General features: G+C 44.3%; 1 protein-coding gene across 1 annotated transcript in view; it reads right to left on the reverse strand.

Annotated features, from left to right (window-relative positions):
* Positions 1 to 17,495, reverse strand: part of dhx34 (DEAH (Asp-Glu-Ala-His) box polypeptide 34) — a 32,176-nt gene that overhangs the window by 427 nt on the left and 14,254 nt on the right. The window contains exons 5-15 of the mRNA XM_061781220.1: positions 15,796 to 16,013; positions 12,184 to 12,358; positions 10,726 to 10,919; positions 10,517 to 10,618; positions 9,001 to 9,270; positions 8,214 to 8,387; positions 8,037 to 8,139; positions 7,676 to 7,773; positions 5,038 to 5,289; positions 1,191 to 1,382; positions 682 to 826 (exon numbers count right to left, since the gene is read on the reverse strand). Coding sequence (XP_061637204.1) covers positions 682 to 826; positions 1,191 to 1,382; positions 5,038 to 5,289; positions 7,676 to 7,773; positions 8,037 to 8,139; positions 8,214 to 8,387; positions 9,001 to 9,270; positions 10,517 to 10,618; positions 10,726 to 10,919; positions 12,184 to 12,358; positions 15,796 to 16,013 — 1,923 coding nt within the window. The remainder of the gene's footprint in view (positions 1 to 681; positions 827 to 1,190; positions 1,383 to 5,037; positions 5,290 to 7,675; positions 7,774 to 8,036; positions 8,140 to 8,213; positions 8,388 to 9,000; positions 9,271 to 10,516; positions 10,619 to 10,725; positions 10,920 to 12,183; positions 12,359 to 15,795; positions 16,014 to 17,495) is intronic.

Here is a 17,495-nt window from a genome sequence, read left to right on the forward strand (position 1 = left end):
AATTGTTATTTAATTGAATAGAAAAATCTTAGTATCTTGTGGGCACCTTATACAAGCGTGTGCGCACCGGATTCTAACACATACACGTTAAATACTATTGCATGTGCATTGGATTCCAATGCATGTGCACTAGATACTAACACACCAGATACTATTGGACGCGCACCAGATACTAACGTACCGGATAATGAAGCATGTGCTCCAGATACTTATGCACTTCATACTAAAACATGCACACCAGATACTATCGCACTAGATACTGATACTTGCACAACAGTTACGAACACATCAAATACAAATGCACCAGATACTCATGTGTGTGCTTCAGATACTAGTACATCAGATACTAACACAACAGATACTAATGTGGCGCACCAGATACGAACACACCAGACACTAAAAGGTGCGCACCAGATACTAAAGCGTGCTCACTAGATACTACTGCACTACATACTAAAATGTGCACACCAGATACTAACGCAACAGACACTAACACATGCGCATTAGATTCTCATGCACCAGATACCAATGCGTGTGAACCAGATTACCATTGAGTGCTCACCAGATACAACCAGCTACTAACGTGTGCCACCAGATACTAACAGGTACGCGCACATTGTCTGGTGCGCACAGGTTAGTTTTGCGTTTAAACAAGGAACGTGCTTAACAGAGGCCGCCCACCTTCATCCTGCTCCGACTGTTCTCCTGCTGGCCTGCAGGTCGTCTCATGCTGCATTCGCTCCAGAGGTGTCAGGGGCATGTAGAGGTCACAGTTGGGACAGCTCCAGAATGTACGCAGGCAATCGCTGTACAGGTCCCTGGAATCCTGACCAATAGTGGAAATAGTATTTGATCTGTATTTGCTCTCATTATTGTTTACACTGGAACCTCTAACCTCCAATTGTATTTTTGAAACAATTTTCCTTATAGGAAATTAAAGAAGTAGGAATAACCTGCTCCAGGGTCGTATGTCTGTCTAGGCTATGTTCTCAGTATCATTTTTAACTGTCATAAAACTGTAAAATATAGGTTAACGTCTGTTAATTAACATGCGACAACAGCAAAGCACTTCTTACAGTATGTCTAAATGAATGAATGAAAAATTAATCAGGCAGATTTTTTGTTTCACCTCTGACGCCACAATTTGGCACGTTCTCCGTGTGAAAGAATCTACACAATACGTTACTTACGGTCAGACAGTTGTAGGTGAAGAAGTTGGTGACGCGCAGGCCTCCCTTGACAGGGTCCGGCTTGGCCTCAGCGCCTGGAAACAGCTGCGTGAAACCGGCACTGACGCCGAGGGAAAGTTCCAACTCGGGCTGAGGTCCGACGTATAGGTTCTGAGTGTGGAGTGCAGAGAGGCGCTGCAGACTGTAATTGATCTGAAGATGAGAACAGGGAAAGAGTTGTTTCCTGAAAGACAAGAAATGGAGTCCCAGGACAGAGTCCTGCTGCGGATTGTGAAAAAACGTAGGTAACTGACGCCCCCCAAAATGTTTCATGTCAGAGTCAAGCCAAGAGAAATGTGAAAACCCACCACCCACCCTAATACTATGGGTACCAGGTCCCCGACTGGTAACCATTATCCCTGTACCGTGATTGTGTGTGTTGGGGTGTATTGCATTAAAACGGGAGAGACTGGTGGGGGTGAGGCGAGATGGTCACATGGGAATTCAGACCCGCAACCGTCACCCCCACCCAGGCCAACCAGCACCCCAGAGGATGTGCGAATGTATGTAGTGCATTAAAAATCCGCAGGAGAAAGGCATTGCGGGCCAGAGAGCAGGCCGGAGTGCCGGGATACCTGGCAGTGTCCTCCCCAGCCCCAGTCCTCCAGGGGACCCTGAATGAGATATGAGTGTTCCCAATGTGCGGAGTATGTACAGAGTGAGTACAAAAAAATGTGCAGTATGTGTGAAGTAAGAGGCTAGACTCTTGCGGGTCTGGCCCGGACTGACCGACAGACCACAGAGAAAAGGGGGGAAGCCCCTCCCCACCCTACCTTAATTGGTATACTTTTGAAAGGAGGTTTTTGTTTTGTGGGAGTAGTTCTACAATTTTCTACACAAAAACGGGTAGTTCTAAAGTATTCACGTGTGCTGAGAATCTTTTTAGGATTGTTGTTCTAACTTTATAGCATTCGAGGAAGTTACCACCTCTAATTTGAAATTCTTAGAATAAGCTTTCACGTTGACATGAATGCATTATTTTTGAATAAGTGATATAGGCAGTCAATTCCGCTTTTTTGCCATGTGCTGCATTAAAGGGGTATTTTGTTAATCTCAAAATTAAGATTGTGTCAGATTGGGGGGGAATCATATTGTGCTGACTGAGATTGCGTGGTTTCAAGACTTTTGGCTGCAATAATCGGATTCTTAAAACAATTGTGCCGTTTGAGACTTGTGCTGATAAATGGGAGGTCTGAAAGTTTGGTGCTATTGCAGTCTATCTGTTCTAGTTTCAGCCAAGATTGTTGTGCAACATTTGTATGTAGCCATTTAATGAGGTACTGTATTTGGCTAGCTAAGTAATAGTGTTTGAAGTTGGGAGCGTCAAGTCCCCCTTCTGTTTTACCTTTCTGAAGGGCAGCCAGGCTGATTCTATTTTTCTTATTTTTAGAGTAATTTTTTTTAAATGGCAGTGTCTAACATTTGGAACAATTTTAATGTGGTTTGAATGGGATAATTGAAAGTAAATAGTTAATTTGTGGGAGTGTTTTCATTTTTACTGTAGCTATACGCCCTAAAAGTGAGATAGGTGGGCTGTGATTTAAATCATTTAAATATTTGATGAGATATTAATGCCTAAATATTTGATATTCCAAGTCGTAATAGGAAAGTATGAATTTTGGTCTTGATCTTTAAAAACTGTTTATTTTAATTGGTTCTTTAGGTAAAATTTTCATTTAAGCTTCATGTGCAATACATCAGGGGTCTAGACTAACTTTCTGCACTAGTTGCACCGTGGGTCCACCAGCACAAAAGTTAGGTGCACTCAAATTTTTGACTGCAATGCAGTTTTACAGGTTCAGTCAAATAATAATACTTCAAATAATCATAGTTATAATAGGTGCCTATCTTTTTAGGCAGTATTGACTGGTAAATGATTAACTAACAATCTGGTTAACAAAAAGTTATTTATTTGAAGCACACTTCTACAAGACTTGTAACTTACTGAAAAGTGTTGGTGCTTAAAGTGCTCCGTGTCAGAGCACTAGATAGGACTTTCGGACGAATCAGGCCTTCAGTTAACATTCTTCATGAAGAAGTTGTCAATCATTCTTTTCATCTTATCATCTATGACCATTTCCACTCTAAATCTGATGGGCCTACTTGTCCACTCACCTAGGCCTGTCACAATAACTTTGAATTTTTTAGGGCGATATATTTTCCCAGAAACTATCACGATAAATGATAGTATCATTGATGTTTTTTAAATGCAACTTATATATATTAGAGCATAATTCAAGTAGGTACACACTTTTAAGAGCAATTCACTTTTAATTCTAAGGAATATTGAACATTGGCATTGCTGTATGACTCCCCACTGCAATGACCAATAACGTGCATGCACACACGCCTGCAGGCTGCACAGTGCCCAGTCAGAGAGAATGGGAGAACAAAATTAGCTACCGATCAGGAGACCGCTTTCGTTTATACTACCAGTTGGAATTTACTTGAAAATTAACTATAAAACAAAGAGAATGACACGTTGAGTGTTTCATACAACCTCCGCCTCCATCAAGCATACGATGGAAAACACCACAGCCACACGGGCTAACAACAAACATAAATCCCAAAATAAAACACAATAATTCCAACCGGGTGTTTAAAACAATGCGAAGCTGTGGACAAGAAATCACCTGAGAAGTCACGGAGATATGTCTGCAGAAGACTGATGTGGAGGATTCACTCGAAAGGAGATCGATCAGCACACATAATGCCAAATTTGGTCTTTCACAATGGCACTATGTCAGACTACTGCCTTAAAATCTTGCCATATCGTGGTCAGCCGCTGGCAACATTACACGACATTTATTACGATACCTCTATATCCCATCGTTTACAATTACTGGGCTTTAACTTGTCAAATCAAGGCGGGACCAGAAAACGTGTCACCGGTCAACGTGATCGGATACACCCGTTACCATGGCGACAATAACAACAATGGATCGCGCCAATGTATCGTGTTGGGATAAAAAAATGAAAAAAAAGAGGAAAAACGTGTACTGGAGTGGGCTGTCCATTAAAGAAGAACTTGAGGTATGTTCACATACCTTTCATACTGCTCGCAAGCAGGCAACATAGTTATGTAGCCTAAAAAAGCTACTGCTAGTACTAACGTTTGTACGTTAACATGCCGACGTTCTGCCCAATCATGCTGTAAAGCTTTGGTAAACATTGGTTTATGCGTATGAATAAATGTTGACAACGGCGACCAAGTATGTTGACAACTGTTATACTGTTTATTGTGTGTGTTTTTTTAAACATTTAAAAAAATGGTGGTGTTTTTAGGGGGACTGGAACAGATTAATTGTATTTCCATTCATTTTACAAGTTTACAAGTGTTTTGAGATAAGTGCAGGGTCACTGAATTAATTAAACTCATATCTCAAGCCACCACTGTATTAATAATTTAAACCGTAAGTAATACAACAAACTGTGAATGCAAAACACCTCACTATAATTTCAAATAAATTTTACAATATTACCCATAAAAATAAATAGCTTAAAGATGATTGGATTTCAGCAGAGTGAAAACAATGTGGTGAAGACTCTCCAGAACTTCGCCTAACAACCCAGGCTAAACTAAGCTCCTCCCTGATATACAAAGATCATCAACACTGTCACAGCAATACTACTTTCTTATTATCAAGGGTTTGGCGACATCTTGTGGAATTTTAGGGTCTTATAAAAAAAAATTACAAAAATACGCCCGAAAGCCACATATAGGTGAATCTTTCAGCAAATAACAGAGGACAGGAGCTATAAAAAAAAAAAAAAAAAAAAAAAAAAACGAATAGGGGGATTACTGTACCTCTGTATAAAGCAGGAAGCGAACAAGGCGCTCACTGAGCTTCTGCATGGACTTTCGGGACACCTCTGCAGTGGGACTCTGCCCCAGCTGGGCTTGCAGGAGGCGCTCCCATTCAGCCCGGAGATTGAGTGCTGTGGACAGTGCCCTGAGGGCCTCCTCAGGCATCTTCACCTGGAGCTCCAACCAGCCATCCACGACCAGACGGGAGCAATCGGCGTTGCTGTCCAGTGAGTTGGCCACCAGCAGCAGAGCCTGTTGACAGAATTTTGACAATTATCAAGTTACTTGCAAAATGTAATCTAGTCCCTCTCTCTCTCTTTCTCTCTCTATTTATATATACATACACACATATGTATATACATATATATACACAGACCCTTTCCAAAAAATTTTAAAATCATGGAAAAGTATTTATTTCCATAATTCCATTCAAAAGGTTAAACTTTCCTAGATTATAGATTCAGAGCCCACAATTTAAACGTCAAGTATTTATTTGTTTATTTTTACATAATTTGGGCATCCATCCATCCATCCATTTTCTGAGCCGCCTATACTCACTAGGGTCGCGGGCGTGCTGGAGCCTATCCCAGCTGTCATCGGGCAGGAGGCGGGGTACACCCTGAACTGGTTGCCAGCCAATCACAGGGCACATACAAACAGACATCCATTCACACTCACAGTCACACCTACGGGCAATTTAGAGTCTCCAATTTATGCATGTTTTTGGGATGTGGGAGGAAACCGGAGTGCCCGGAGAAAACCCACGCAGGCACGGGGATAACATGCAAACTCCACACAGTTGGGGCCGGGGATTGAACCCGGGTCCTCAGAACTGTGAGGCTGACGCTCTAACCAGTCGGCCACCGTGCCGCATAATTTGGGCATCCAGCTCATAAAACCCACGAAATCAGGAATTAAAAAAATTAGAATACTGTGAAGAAATCATCATTTACTTCTCAGTATTTGTAGACACAAACAAAGAAATTAGGGTCAAATTAAATCAATCAAAATATGATATTTTCAAAACAATATGTTAATGTTCAATACTGGGATGGGAAGCCCTTTGCTTTAATTAATCACTGCCTCGATGCGCCATGGCATTGCCTGGGAGTTATAGAAGCCCAGATTTCTTTGATGCCAGTTCTTCTTTGTTTTGGGGTCTGATGCCCCTCATTTTCCTCTTGATAATACCCCACAGATTCTTAATGGGGTTTAGATCCTGCGAGTTGGCTGGCCAATCAAGCACTGTGATGGCATGGGCATCAAACCAGGTTTTGGTGCTTCTGGCGGTATGGGCGGGGGCCAGGTCCTGCTGGAAGATGAAATCTGCATCTCCATACAGATCCTCAGCAGAAGGAATCATGAAGTCCTCTAAAACATTTTGGTAGACTGTTGCGGTGACCTTGGATTTAAGAAATCAGTTTACCAACACCTGCACTGGAGATTGCACCCCAAATCATGACTGACTGACTGGATATTTCACACTGGACCTCAAGCAATTTGGGTTCTGTTCTTCACCCGTCTTCCTCCAAACCCTTGGACCTTGATTCCTGAATGAAAGGCACACTTTACTTTCATCGGAAAAGAGGTCCATGAACCTGCCCAACAGTCCAGTCCTTTTTCTCCTTGGCCCAGTTGAGATGCTTCCTACGTTGGCTCAGGCTCAGAAGTGGCTTGACCCGAGGAACCTGACAGTTGTAGCCCATCTCCCGGATGCGTCTGAATGTGGTGTTTTTTTAAGCTGTGACTCCCGCCTCGTTCCACTCTTTCTGGATCTCTGCTAGATTCTTGAATATTCTCTGTTTGATAATCCGCTGAAGCCCACGGTCATTTCTCTTGCTGGTGAATCTTCTCCTGCCATATTTTGTCCTTCCACTAGACTTTCCATTGATATGCTTGGACACAGCACTCTGTGAACAGCCAGCCTCCTTAGCTATGAAATTGTGTGGCTTACCCATCATCAATGATGATCTTCTGGCCAGTTGTCAAGTCTGCAGTCTTCCCCATATTGAACCCAACTGATACAACTGAACCAAACTGAAGCAATTTAATGACACCTGGGGAAACATATGCAGGTGCTTTGAGTTTAGTGGATGATTAGTGTGTGACACTCAGTTTAAAACATTTATGGCCTGCAAAGTTTGGGCTGAATTCTTCATAGCATTAAAAAAATTTTAATTCCTGATTTTGTGGGTTTTATGAGCTGGAAGGCCAAATTATGCAAAAATAAACAAATAAATACATGAATTGAATTTATTCAAGTTGAACTGAAAAACTTGAATTTTTACTTTTAATTGAATATTTATGTTAAGAAGAAACAGTACTTTTACTCCACTACAATGACCTACATGCTGCTCCCTACATTCATTTATCCTGCCCTCAACCCGACACAACACATTTGGGTTGATTTTGAGTGGACAGTGAGCCAGGCCTTCTTGTCCAACATCAGTGTGTGTCCTCGCAAATATGCTCCTGGAAAGATGGTCAAAAAAATCCCATAAAATCCTTGGACCCTGCTTTACATTACCGGTACGCCGTTACAACAAGAAAGCGATAATTAGTATAATACTAACAACAACAGTTGAATCCTTCTTCATTATTGTTGGGCAGGTAGTTTATGGTGAGAGTGAGTACTAACCTGCAGTGCAGGAACACGCACACAGTTGGACAAATACGGCCTGTTGGTCTCCAGCAAGGTGACGAAGGCCAGCAGCTGATGTTTGCTGCTGTCTCGTCCTTTTTGTCAGGGACAAAGAAAAAGAGAATCTAAAGTTTTTGACATCAATCATCATTCTTTTTTTTTTACAAAAACGGAACCATAGAACAGGAAATGGAACTGACCGGGGCACGGTGTAGTTTTATGAAGCATGTAAAATTCTTTGCACGCTTGTATGATGGCTAGGAATGTAAAAATGTTACCTAAAACACATCCTCTATGGCTAATAAAAGCTGAGGAGGTGGGGACCATTTACACCTATGAGGTTGTTTGGGAGGCTTACCCGTATCTCGGGCATCATCCCGCACATGTAACACCTCGGGGTCGCTGGCAAACACGCTCGTGGGATGGATCACGATCCCCTGCTTATTTTTCGTATGGAACACCTGAGGGTAAAGGTCAAACAAAAATATTAAGGGCAACTCATAAAAAATACAGGGGTGCGATGGCAGGTCTCAACCTGCTCGGTATCCTTGCGGGTGCCGTTGTGCTCATCGGGCAGAGACAGCTGAGGGTAGAGACCCCGGCAGAGAAGAAGCTTGAGGAGAGCTTGCTGCCGGGACGACAAATCCTGGCTGATGTTGACGGCGCCTTGCAACTCTGACACGTTGTGGCGCAGCTTAAACTTCACTTCCTGTTGGAGGAACCAGCAAATGACGTTTGTACTGTACACCCAAATCTCTTGTTATTTTGTACCTCAAACAAACTTGAATCAACCAAAAGTGGGGGATGTGTCTTGAGTCACATGAATTGACTCGAGTCAGATTTAATTCGCCGATTTTAGGACTTGTGGTTTGCTTGGCTAAAACGTGAACCTGACTGACTATGCCATAAAGCCTAATGCAGAGGCCACTTTATCAAGCAAGTATCACTGATGGGTGAGAGGAAGGAAGGGTCGAAGGAGTGTGAATGTGTATATGTGTGATTGACTGGCAACCAGTGCAGGTAGTACTGCACCAGAACCTCGGCTCTAGCCTTGTTCTCCCTGTGCTCGCGGGGGTTTAATCCGGCTACTAAAACACAAATGCTAGGTTCAATTAAGACACTAAATTGTCGGAATGAATGATGTGAATGTTTGTTTGTTTTTATGTGCCCTGCCATTTACTGGCGACCAGTCCAGGGTGTATAATCTTGCCTTTAACCCAGTCATCTGGTATAGGTTACAGCTCACCTGTGACACTAATGAGGACAAACGCTATAGAAAACAGATGAATGAGTCAGTGAGTGCCTTGGCGGAGGTCTGTGACCTGAATGTCCACATTGGCTCCGTCCTTGTCCTTCTTCTTCCTGCTCCTCCCTCGTCCCAGTTCCTCTGCGTCGGATCCGGAGGAGAACTCCCCTTCCTGGCCCTCTTCCATCCTGAGGACTTTGCGTTTGGTGCCCTCCTGCTGCTCGTGATCTCTCTTCATCTGATGAAGCTTCCTCCTCTCCGTCAGACGTTCGCGCCGCTGCTGCCGGTCGCCACGGTTGTCGTCGTCGGCGTCTGCCTCCAGCAGGCCGTGGCTCCGCAGCAGCTCCTGTTCACCAGAAGGAGGCTGTGAATTAATCGATGTGTGACTGCGTAGGTACAGTGACAAAATATTTGCCCACCCTCCCTGATTTCAATTTTTTTTGTATCTATCACACTTAAATGTTTCAGATCATAAAACCAACTTTCATAAGACAAAAAGTCAATACAAAATGCAGTTATAAAGAACCACCTATTAGGTTCAGGCCGCAATTATTTTTTCACATTGGGCCAGATAGGTGTGTATTACTTTTCACAGAATAAATAATATTGTCATGTAGAAACTGCATTTTGTATTTACTTGGGTTTTCCCACTAAAATTGGTTTGATGATGCAAAATATTTAGGTGTAATAAATACACAAAAAAATAAATAAATCAGAAATCAGGAAGGGGGTAAATAATTTTTCATGGCACTGTCGTAGTTCATGACGACACTTACCATATTTCCACGACCATAAGGCGCACTTAAAAGTCTTACATGTTCTCCAAAATGGACGGGCGACTTATAATGCGGCGTGCCTGATGTGTGCACAGAGTTCCAAAATGAGTGCCGACATGCTGCTTATATAGAGGAAAAGCGGACGTGACTGAGGACAGCATGCAGACGTTAAAGGGGTAAGGGTGCACGTGAAAGAGGACGCTAAAGCCACGCCGCCAGTAGGTATATAGTGCCGGTACGTGCATTGTGCAAAACAACATCGCTTTAGCTAAGGACCCCCGAAAATGGCACCTACGAAGAGACACGCTTATGGATTGTGGATGCCTGGGCTAAGGTATCTGCTTTGACTGTTGTGCGAGCTTTCGCGAAAGCCGGCATCATTGCTGAACAGCCCCCCAGCAATGAGACTGACTCCGACAGTGACGAGAGGGAACCCGGCATGTTTGATGGAGAACTTGCCCAGCTGTTCATTTCGGATGCAGAAGATGAGGACTTTGATGGATTTGTGGATGAGGATTGATAAAATAATAACATGAGTACATTGTTAAATACTTCAATAAAGTACAACCGAACTCACTGTTTACATTGTTAAATACTTCAATAAAGTACAACCGAACTCAGTTTTGGTCCCGCTGCCTTTTTAAGAACATACGCTAGCATGCATGCTACTGTATGTTTTAAGCTAGTGTATGTTTTACCATGCCTGCGCCCAATAATACTGTACACCTTATGTATGCGCTAAATACAGAAATAGACCCCGTAACTGAGACTGCGCCTTTTAATACGGTGCGCCTTATGGTCGTGAAAATACAGTACCTTGAATTGTCTGCGCAGGTTGACCATCTCGTAGAGTCGCTGCTCCTCTAGGCCTCGCCGACGACACCACTTCCTGGAACCGCCACCTCTCTCGCCCTTCACCTATAGACATCCACAACAAAAGATGGAACAACCAGACAACTTTATTAGGCCCACAGATCACCCACTTCATTAGGTACATCCATCCATCTATCTATCTATTTACTGACTTCCACCCAGGCGTTGAAGGTGTTAAGTAGCGTAAAGGGGTCTCCCTGGTTGCAATGCAGTGGCTGGCGGGCGGTGGCGCAGTCGGGGTTGTGCTGCGAGCTGCGCAGGAACGGCGACTGAACGCTGAGGGCGGCGGCTACCGTCAGCATGGGCTCCACCAGGTTGAATAAGGAGCCCAGCACCAGCATCTTACCTGGGGGAACACAACACACATACACAAAATGGTGTTTCAGACACGTGTGCCAAGGAAATTGATACACAATAAACCTTTGTGTATTTGCAGGTTGATATTCATAAATTCACCGACACTGCAACAACCAAAAATCTAGATGTAGATTAAATATTTCAAATTAAGCCAAAATATGTTTGGTCGTCTGCCAAGATATTTATTCTTACCAGGTAGATCATTTCACTTGCTACAAGCATTTTTCCAGTAAAAAAATCTAATATAATGTATTATAACTTACTGAGCTTTTATTACTAGTATTTATTACTGGTGGGTTCAGATTGGGCGGGGCGTCTTCTGAAGGACACTCATTGATTCTTAAACATCTGCAGCTGATCATCTTAAGATTCTGCCTGATCTACGAGTATGTGCCAGATGATTCCCATTTCTACGAGTGGTATATCGCATTGCTCCGGGATCCTGGTCACGTGTCCTTAAGTCAAGTTTATTTGTATAGCACTTAATCACAAGTCTCAAAGGGCTTCACAGGCCCACAGACCGAGATCTTTGTATGTCGGGGAGGGGCTAAATTTAGACCGGGTTGTGAGCGGAAGTTCTGTGGAGTCTTTGTCTGATGTTTTTGCTCTTGTGAAATTAAATCATTCATCTAAAAGGTTTTTAAGGATAATGTTGTAAGATGAATTTGAAATAAAGGGCTTAATGATGATATTTAGTAGTATATTTACAGTTTACAGTATTAATATAAGCAATCCCCGCCCGCCCCCCCCTCCCCAAAAAAGGAGAATGTTTCGCTATTAGCAGGAGTTTAGTGTATTCTATATTTGCAACGATTAATCGACAAATATTTAATTATCAAATTAATCGACAACTATTTTGCTAATCGATTATTGGTTAACACACATTGTTTGAATTTCAGCCTCTGAAAAGTAAATAGTCTCCACTTGTTGTAGTCCTCTCCATGAAAGCAGACTATCTTTTTGTTTAATCAAAATAAGACATTTGCAAATATCTGCTTTTACTTTGGAAACCAATAAGACATATTTTTTCCTCTTTTCTGACATGTATACCAGTAAAGGAATCATAATGAATTTGTTTGTGCATCTTCTGTCAATTTTAAATAATGTCCTGTTTTTCAATTCAGGGTTGGAATTATTATTATTTTTAAAAAATCTGATTCCTCGATTAATTGAAAAATCAACAGAATAATCTATTATTGAAATAATTGTTAGTTGCAGCCCTAGTGTATTCCTTAAACATGAAGTGTTGCTACCAATTACGACGTCAACAGGGAGCTGGGACAGCACATCTCCGATGGTGGTCAGCTCGCATTGGTAGTCCAGTGCCCCCTGCTCCTTGAGATAGGTAATGGCGGTCTGAATGCTGGCGGCCGGCGGAGGATCGATGAAGACAAACTTAAGTGGATCGCCGAGTCCCATGCTCTTCATCTGCAGGGGAAACAAACATCAACAGCCTGACTGAGAATAAACAGGAAGTATAGTGAAGCCTCGCCTATTAGCGGTTCGCTATTCACCATTTAGCATGCGATTTTTCGGGAGGAAGTTTATCTTCAGCATTATTCAATAAACATAAGAAATAAATTATTCTATAGTATGCCCAACACAACATTGGATATAGCCAACAAATAATTCTTCTCTGTAGGCCAGTGATGATGAATCCATATGAAGAACAAATCTTTATGTTTACTATTGAATTGTAAAAAACAAAAGCTTTCCGTCACAGCTGAACATTGACTTATTCATTTAACTTCATGCCTTGTAAAAATGTAATAGCGTAGAAAGATTCTCTTGTCAGTAGCAGTAGCACCGTTGTCAGTGTCAGCCAAGTATACAGATATAGAAGTAGAGTGACACTTTTCATCATCAAGATGTGCGTATGAAAACAATTCAAATCGTAAACTATGTTAAATGTTAATTAAAGTTCTTATTAATTATTATTATTATTATTAATTACTTATTAATTAAAGTAAGTTGTTGAGATGATTGACTTTTTATTTGATAATCCTCAAGAAGGATCTTATGGACTTTATAAAGAATTTTCTCAAATTCAAAATTTTTTGTTGACATTAATATCTAAATCTTTGGTAGTAAAAATTAGTAGGCTAACTTTAGACTGTCAGATAATTGTAACAGATTTCACTCGGTATGACAACCTCCATCCATCCATCCATTTTCTACCGCTTATCCGAGGTCAGGCAGTAGCAGGGACGCCCAGACTTCCCTCCCCAGCCACTTCATCCAGCTCTTCCGGGGGGATCCCGAGGCGTGTCCTGGGTCGTGTCCTGGGTCTCCTCCCGGTGGGACGTGCCCGGAACACCTCACCGGGGAGGCGTCCGGGAGGCATCCGAATCAGATGCCCCAGCCACCTCATCTGGCTCCTCTCGATGTGGAGGAGCAGCGGCTTTACTCTGAGATCCTCCCGGATGACCGAGCTTCTCACCCTATCTCAAAGGGAGAGCCCGGACAGCCTGCGGAGGAAACTCATTTCGGACGCTTGTATCCGGGATCATGTTCTTTCGGTCACGACCCACAGCTCGTGACCATAGGTGAGGGTAGGAACGTAAATCGACCGGTAAAATGAGAGCTTCGCCTTTCGGCTTAGCTCCTTCTTTATGACAACGGACCGATACAAAGTCCGCATCACTGCAGACGCTGCACCGATCCGCCTGTCAATCTCCTGTTCCATTCTTCCCTCACTTGTGAACAAGACCCAAAGATACTTTAACTCCTCCACTTGGGGCAGGATCTCATCCCCGACCTGGAGAGGGCACGCCACCCTTTTCCGACTGAGGACCGTGGTCTCAGATTTGGAGGTGCTGATTCTCATCCTAGCCGCTTCACACTCGGTTGAGAACCGCTCCAGTGAGAGTTGGAGATCACGGTGCAGCCAACAGAACCACATCATCTGCAAAAAGCAGAGATGCAATACTGAGGCCACCAAACCGGACCCCCTCTACGTCTCGGCTGCGCCTTGAAATTCTGTTCATAAAAGTTATGAACAGAATTGGTGACAAAGAGCACCCTTGGTGGAGTCCAACCCTCACCGGGAACGAGTCCTAGTTACTGCCCGATATGCGGACCAAACTCGGACTCCGGTCGTACAGGGACCGAACAACCCGTATCAGGGAGTTCAGTACCCCATACACCCGAAGCACCCCCCACAGGACTCGCCGAGGGACACGGTCGAACGCCTTCTCCAAGTCCACGAAACACATGTAAACTGGTTGGGCGATCTCCCATGCACCCTCAGAGATCCTGCCGAGGGTGTAGAGCTGGTCCACTGTGCAACGGCCACCTTACGGCCACAGCTCCAGTCGGCCGCCTCAGCAATGGAGGCGCGGAACATGGTCCACTCGGACTCGGTGTTCCCCGCCGTGAGCAAAGTTCTGTCGGAGGTAGGAGTTGAAACTGACAGGGGATTCTGCAAGACGTTCCCAGCAGACCCTCACAATACGTTTGGGCCTGGCATGTCGGACCGGCATCTTCCCCCACCATCGGAGCCAACTCACCACCAGGTGGTGATCAGTTGACAGCTCCTCGCCTCTCTTAACCAGAGTGTCCAAGACATGTGGCCGCAAGTCCAATGACACGACCACAAAGTCGATCATCGAATTGCGACCTAGGGTGTCCTGGTGCCAAGTGCACGTGTGGACGGACACCTTATGCTTGAACATGGTGGTCGTTATGGACAATCCGTGACGAGCACAGAAGTCCAATAACAGAAAACCGCTCGGGTTCTGACCGGGGGGGGCGTTCCTAATCACGCCCTTCCAGGTCTCACTGTCATTGCCCACGTGAGCATTGAAGTCCCCCAGCAGAACGATGGCGTCCCCAGCGGGAGCGCTCTCCAGCACCCCCTACAAGGACTCGAAAAAGGGTGGGTACTCTGAACTGCTGTTTGGTGCATAGGTACAAACAACAGTCAGGACCCATCCTCCCACCCGAAGGCGGAGGGAGGCTACCCTCTTGTCCACCGGGGTGAACCCCAACGTACAGGTGCCGAGCCGGGGGGCAATAAGTATACCCATACCTGCTCGGCGCCTCTCACCGTGGGCAACTCCAGAGTGAAAGAGAGTCCAACCCCTCTCAAGAGGACTGGTACCAGAGCCCAAGCTGTGTGTGGAGGCGAGTCCGACTATATCTAGTATGAACTTCTTGACCTCAGACACCAGCTCAGGCTCCTTCCCTGCCAGAGAGGTGACATTTCACGTCCCTATTGCCAGCTTCTGTAGCCGGGGATCGGATCGCCAAGGTCTCCGCCTTTGGCCACCGCCCATCTCGTACTGCACCCGACCCCTATGACCCCTCCCAGAGGTGGTGAGCCCATAGAAAGGGCATGACAACCTTAGTGGGATTAAAGGCTCGTGCATTGATGAAGAAGGCAGCTAGCTAGCTGCGAGAACTAATGTGACATGTAGGACGCATAGACCATCGAGACTTCAAACACATGGCGCCGTAATAAATATACATGCTTCAATTCGGCACCAAGCGGCATCGGGTCTTGTCTTCCCCGATACGCCGCTCCCCGCAGCCGGGAAGGGCCGTGAGCTGGACTGCTTCTAGCCCACAGCAGCTGGATGGCGGATTCAAACATTTTACAAAGTGGGGAGGAAAAAAAACTAAACCATTAGCACTGTTCACACACGGCAGAATGAGCGCTCACTTTAACTTTTATCAGGAAGGGCTTTTGAGTTTTGACGCAGGCAATTTTGATTTGGCAGCGTGGCGAACGTGGGCAATATTCGCTTCGCCAGGTGGCGAACAGGCAGAGCGCAGCCTCTCTAGTGATCACCCACAATTCGCGGGCTATCGGGACCTATTACTTGTGTTTTTTTCCTAACCACCGTTTACTGTATGTTGCACACCTGCAGAACCAGGGAGTCCAGTGCCACCCGGTGGATTTCAGGGACAGGGTAGGAAGCGAAGGCGTCGTAGTCTGACTCGGCGTAGAGGCGGTAACACACGCCGGGACCCGTGCGACCAGCACGGCCCTTCCTCTGCTCCGAGCTGGCTCTGCTAATCCAGAACTCCTGAAGACGCTGCATCTTGGCCTTTGGGTCAAAACTCATCTCCTTCACCTTGCCTGTGCAAATAAATGTAAAAATATATGAAAAAATATTTTTTATTAAGTTATATTTTATAAAAGATCCCATGTCACACCTATTTTCATAATCTTTGATGTCCTTTTATTGGGTTTGCACGATAATTTGGGTTGGAAACGCCCAGGATGGCCTTTTTCAAGCTATTCTAGTTGGTTCAAAACACCTGGCAGATGAGACGGCTGGATTTCTCAATATTTGATACGTAAATAAGCTTTGCTTTGACTGGATCACTGTTCTCCTAAATCTGAATATGGAGTATGACCGCATTATAAAGACCCTTTACCAAAAATGTGAAAAATCATGAAATTTTTTATTTATTTCCATAATTCCATTTAAAAATTAAACTTTCATAGGTTATATATTCAGGGCCCACAATTTAAACAAGTTAAAGTATGTATTTGTTGATTTTTACATCATTTGGTGTTCCAGCTCATAAAACCCACAAAATCAGGAATTCAAAAAGTTACTATGAATTATGAATATGAATACTGTGAAGAAATCAGCCCAAATTTTGCCGGCCATAAATGTTTTAAACTGAGTGTCACACACTAATCATCTACTAAACTCAAAGCATCTGCTCAGGTTTCCCCAGGTGTCATTAAATTGCGTCAGTTTGGTTCAATTGTCTTAGTTGGGTGCAACATGGGGAAGACGGCAGACTTGACAACTGGCCAGAAGACCATCATTGATGATGGATAAGACACAAAAGTTCATAGCTAAGGAGGCTGGCTGTTCACAGAGTGCATATCAAGCATGTCAATGGAAAGTCTAGTAGAAGGACAAAATGTGGCAGGAGAAGATGCACCAGCAAGAGAGATGACCGTGGGCTTCAGCGGATTATCAAACAGAGAACATTCAAGAATCTAGCAGAGATCCAGAAAGAGTAGAATGAGGCGGGAGTCACAGCTTCAAAAAACACCACATTCAGACGCATCCGGGAGATGGGCTACAACTGTCAGGTTCCTCGGGTCAAGCCACTTCTGAGACTGAGCCGACGTAGGAAGCACCTCAACTGGGCGAAGGAGGAGAAGAAGGACTGGACTGTTGGCCAGTGGTCCGAGGTCCACTTTTCCAATGAAACTAAAGTGTGCCTTTCATTTGGGAATCAAGGTCCAAGGGTTTGGAGGAAGACTGGTGAAGAACAAAACACAAGGTCCTTGAGGTCCAGTGTGAAATATCCAGTCAGTCAGTCTTGATTTGGGGTGCAATGTCCAGTGCAGGTGTTGGTAAACTCTGCTTTCTTAAATCCAAAGTCACCGCAGCAGTCTACCAGAATGTTTTAGAGGACTTTATGATTCCTTCTGCTGAGGATCTGTGTGGAAATGGAGATTTCATTTTCCAGCAGGACTTGGCCCCTGCCCATACCGCCAGAAGCACCAAAAATCTGGTTTGATGCCCATGCCATCACAGTGCTTGACTGGCCAGCCTACTCGCCGGATCTAAACCCCATTGAGAATCTATGG

This window comes from Phyllopteryx taeniolatus, chromosome 8 (genome assembly GCF_024500385.1).
Source record: "Phyllopteryx taeniolatus isolate TA_2022b chromosome 8, UOR_Ptae_1.2, whole genome shotgun sequence".
NCBI lineage: Eukaryota > Metazoa > Chordata > Actinopteri > Syngnathiformes > Syngnathidae > Phyllopteryx > Phyllopteryx taeniolatus.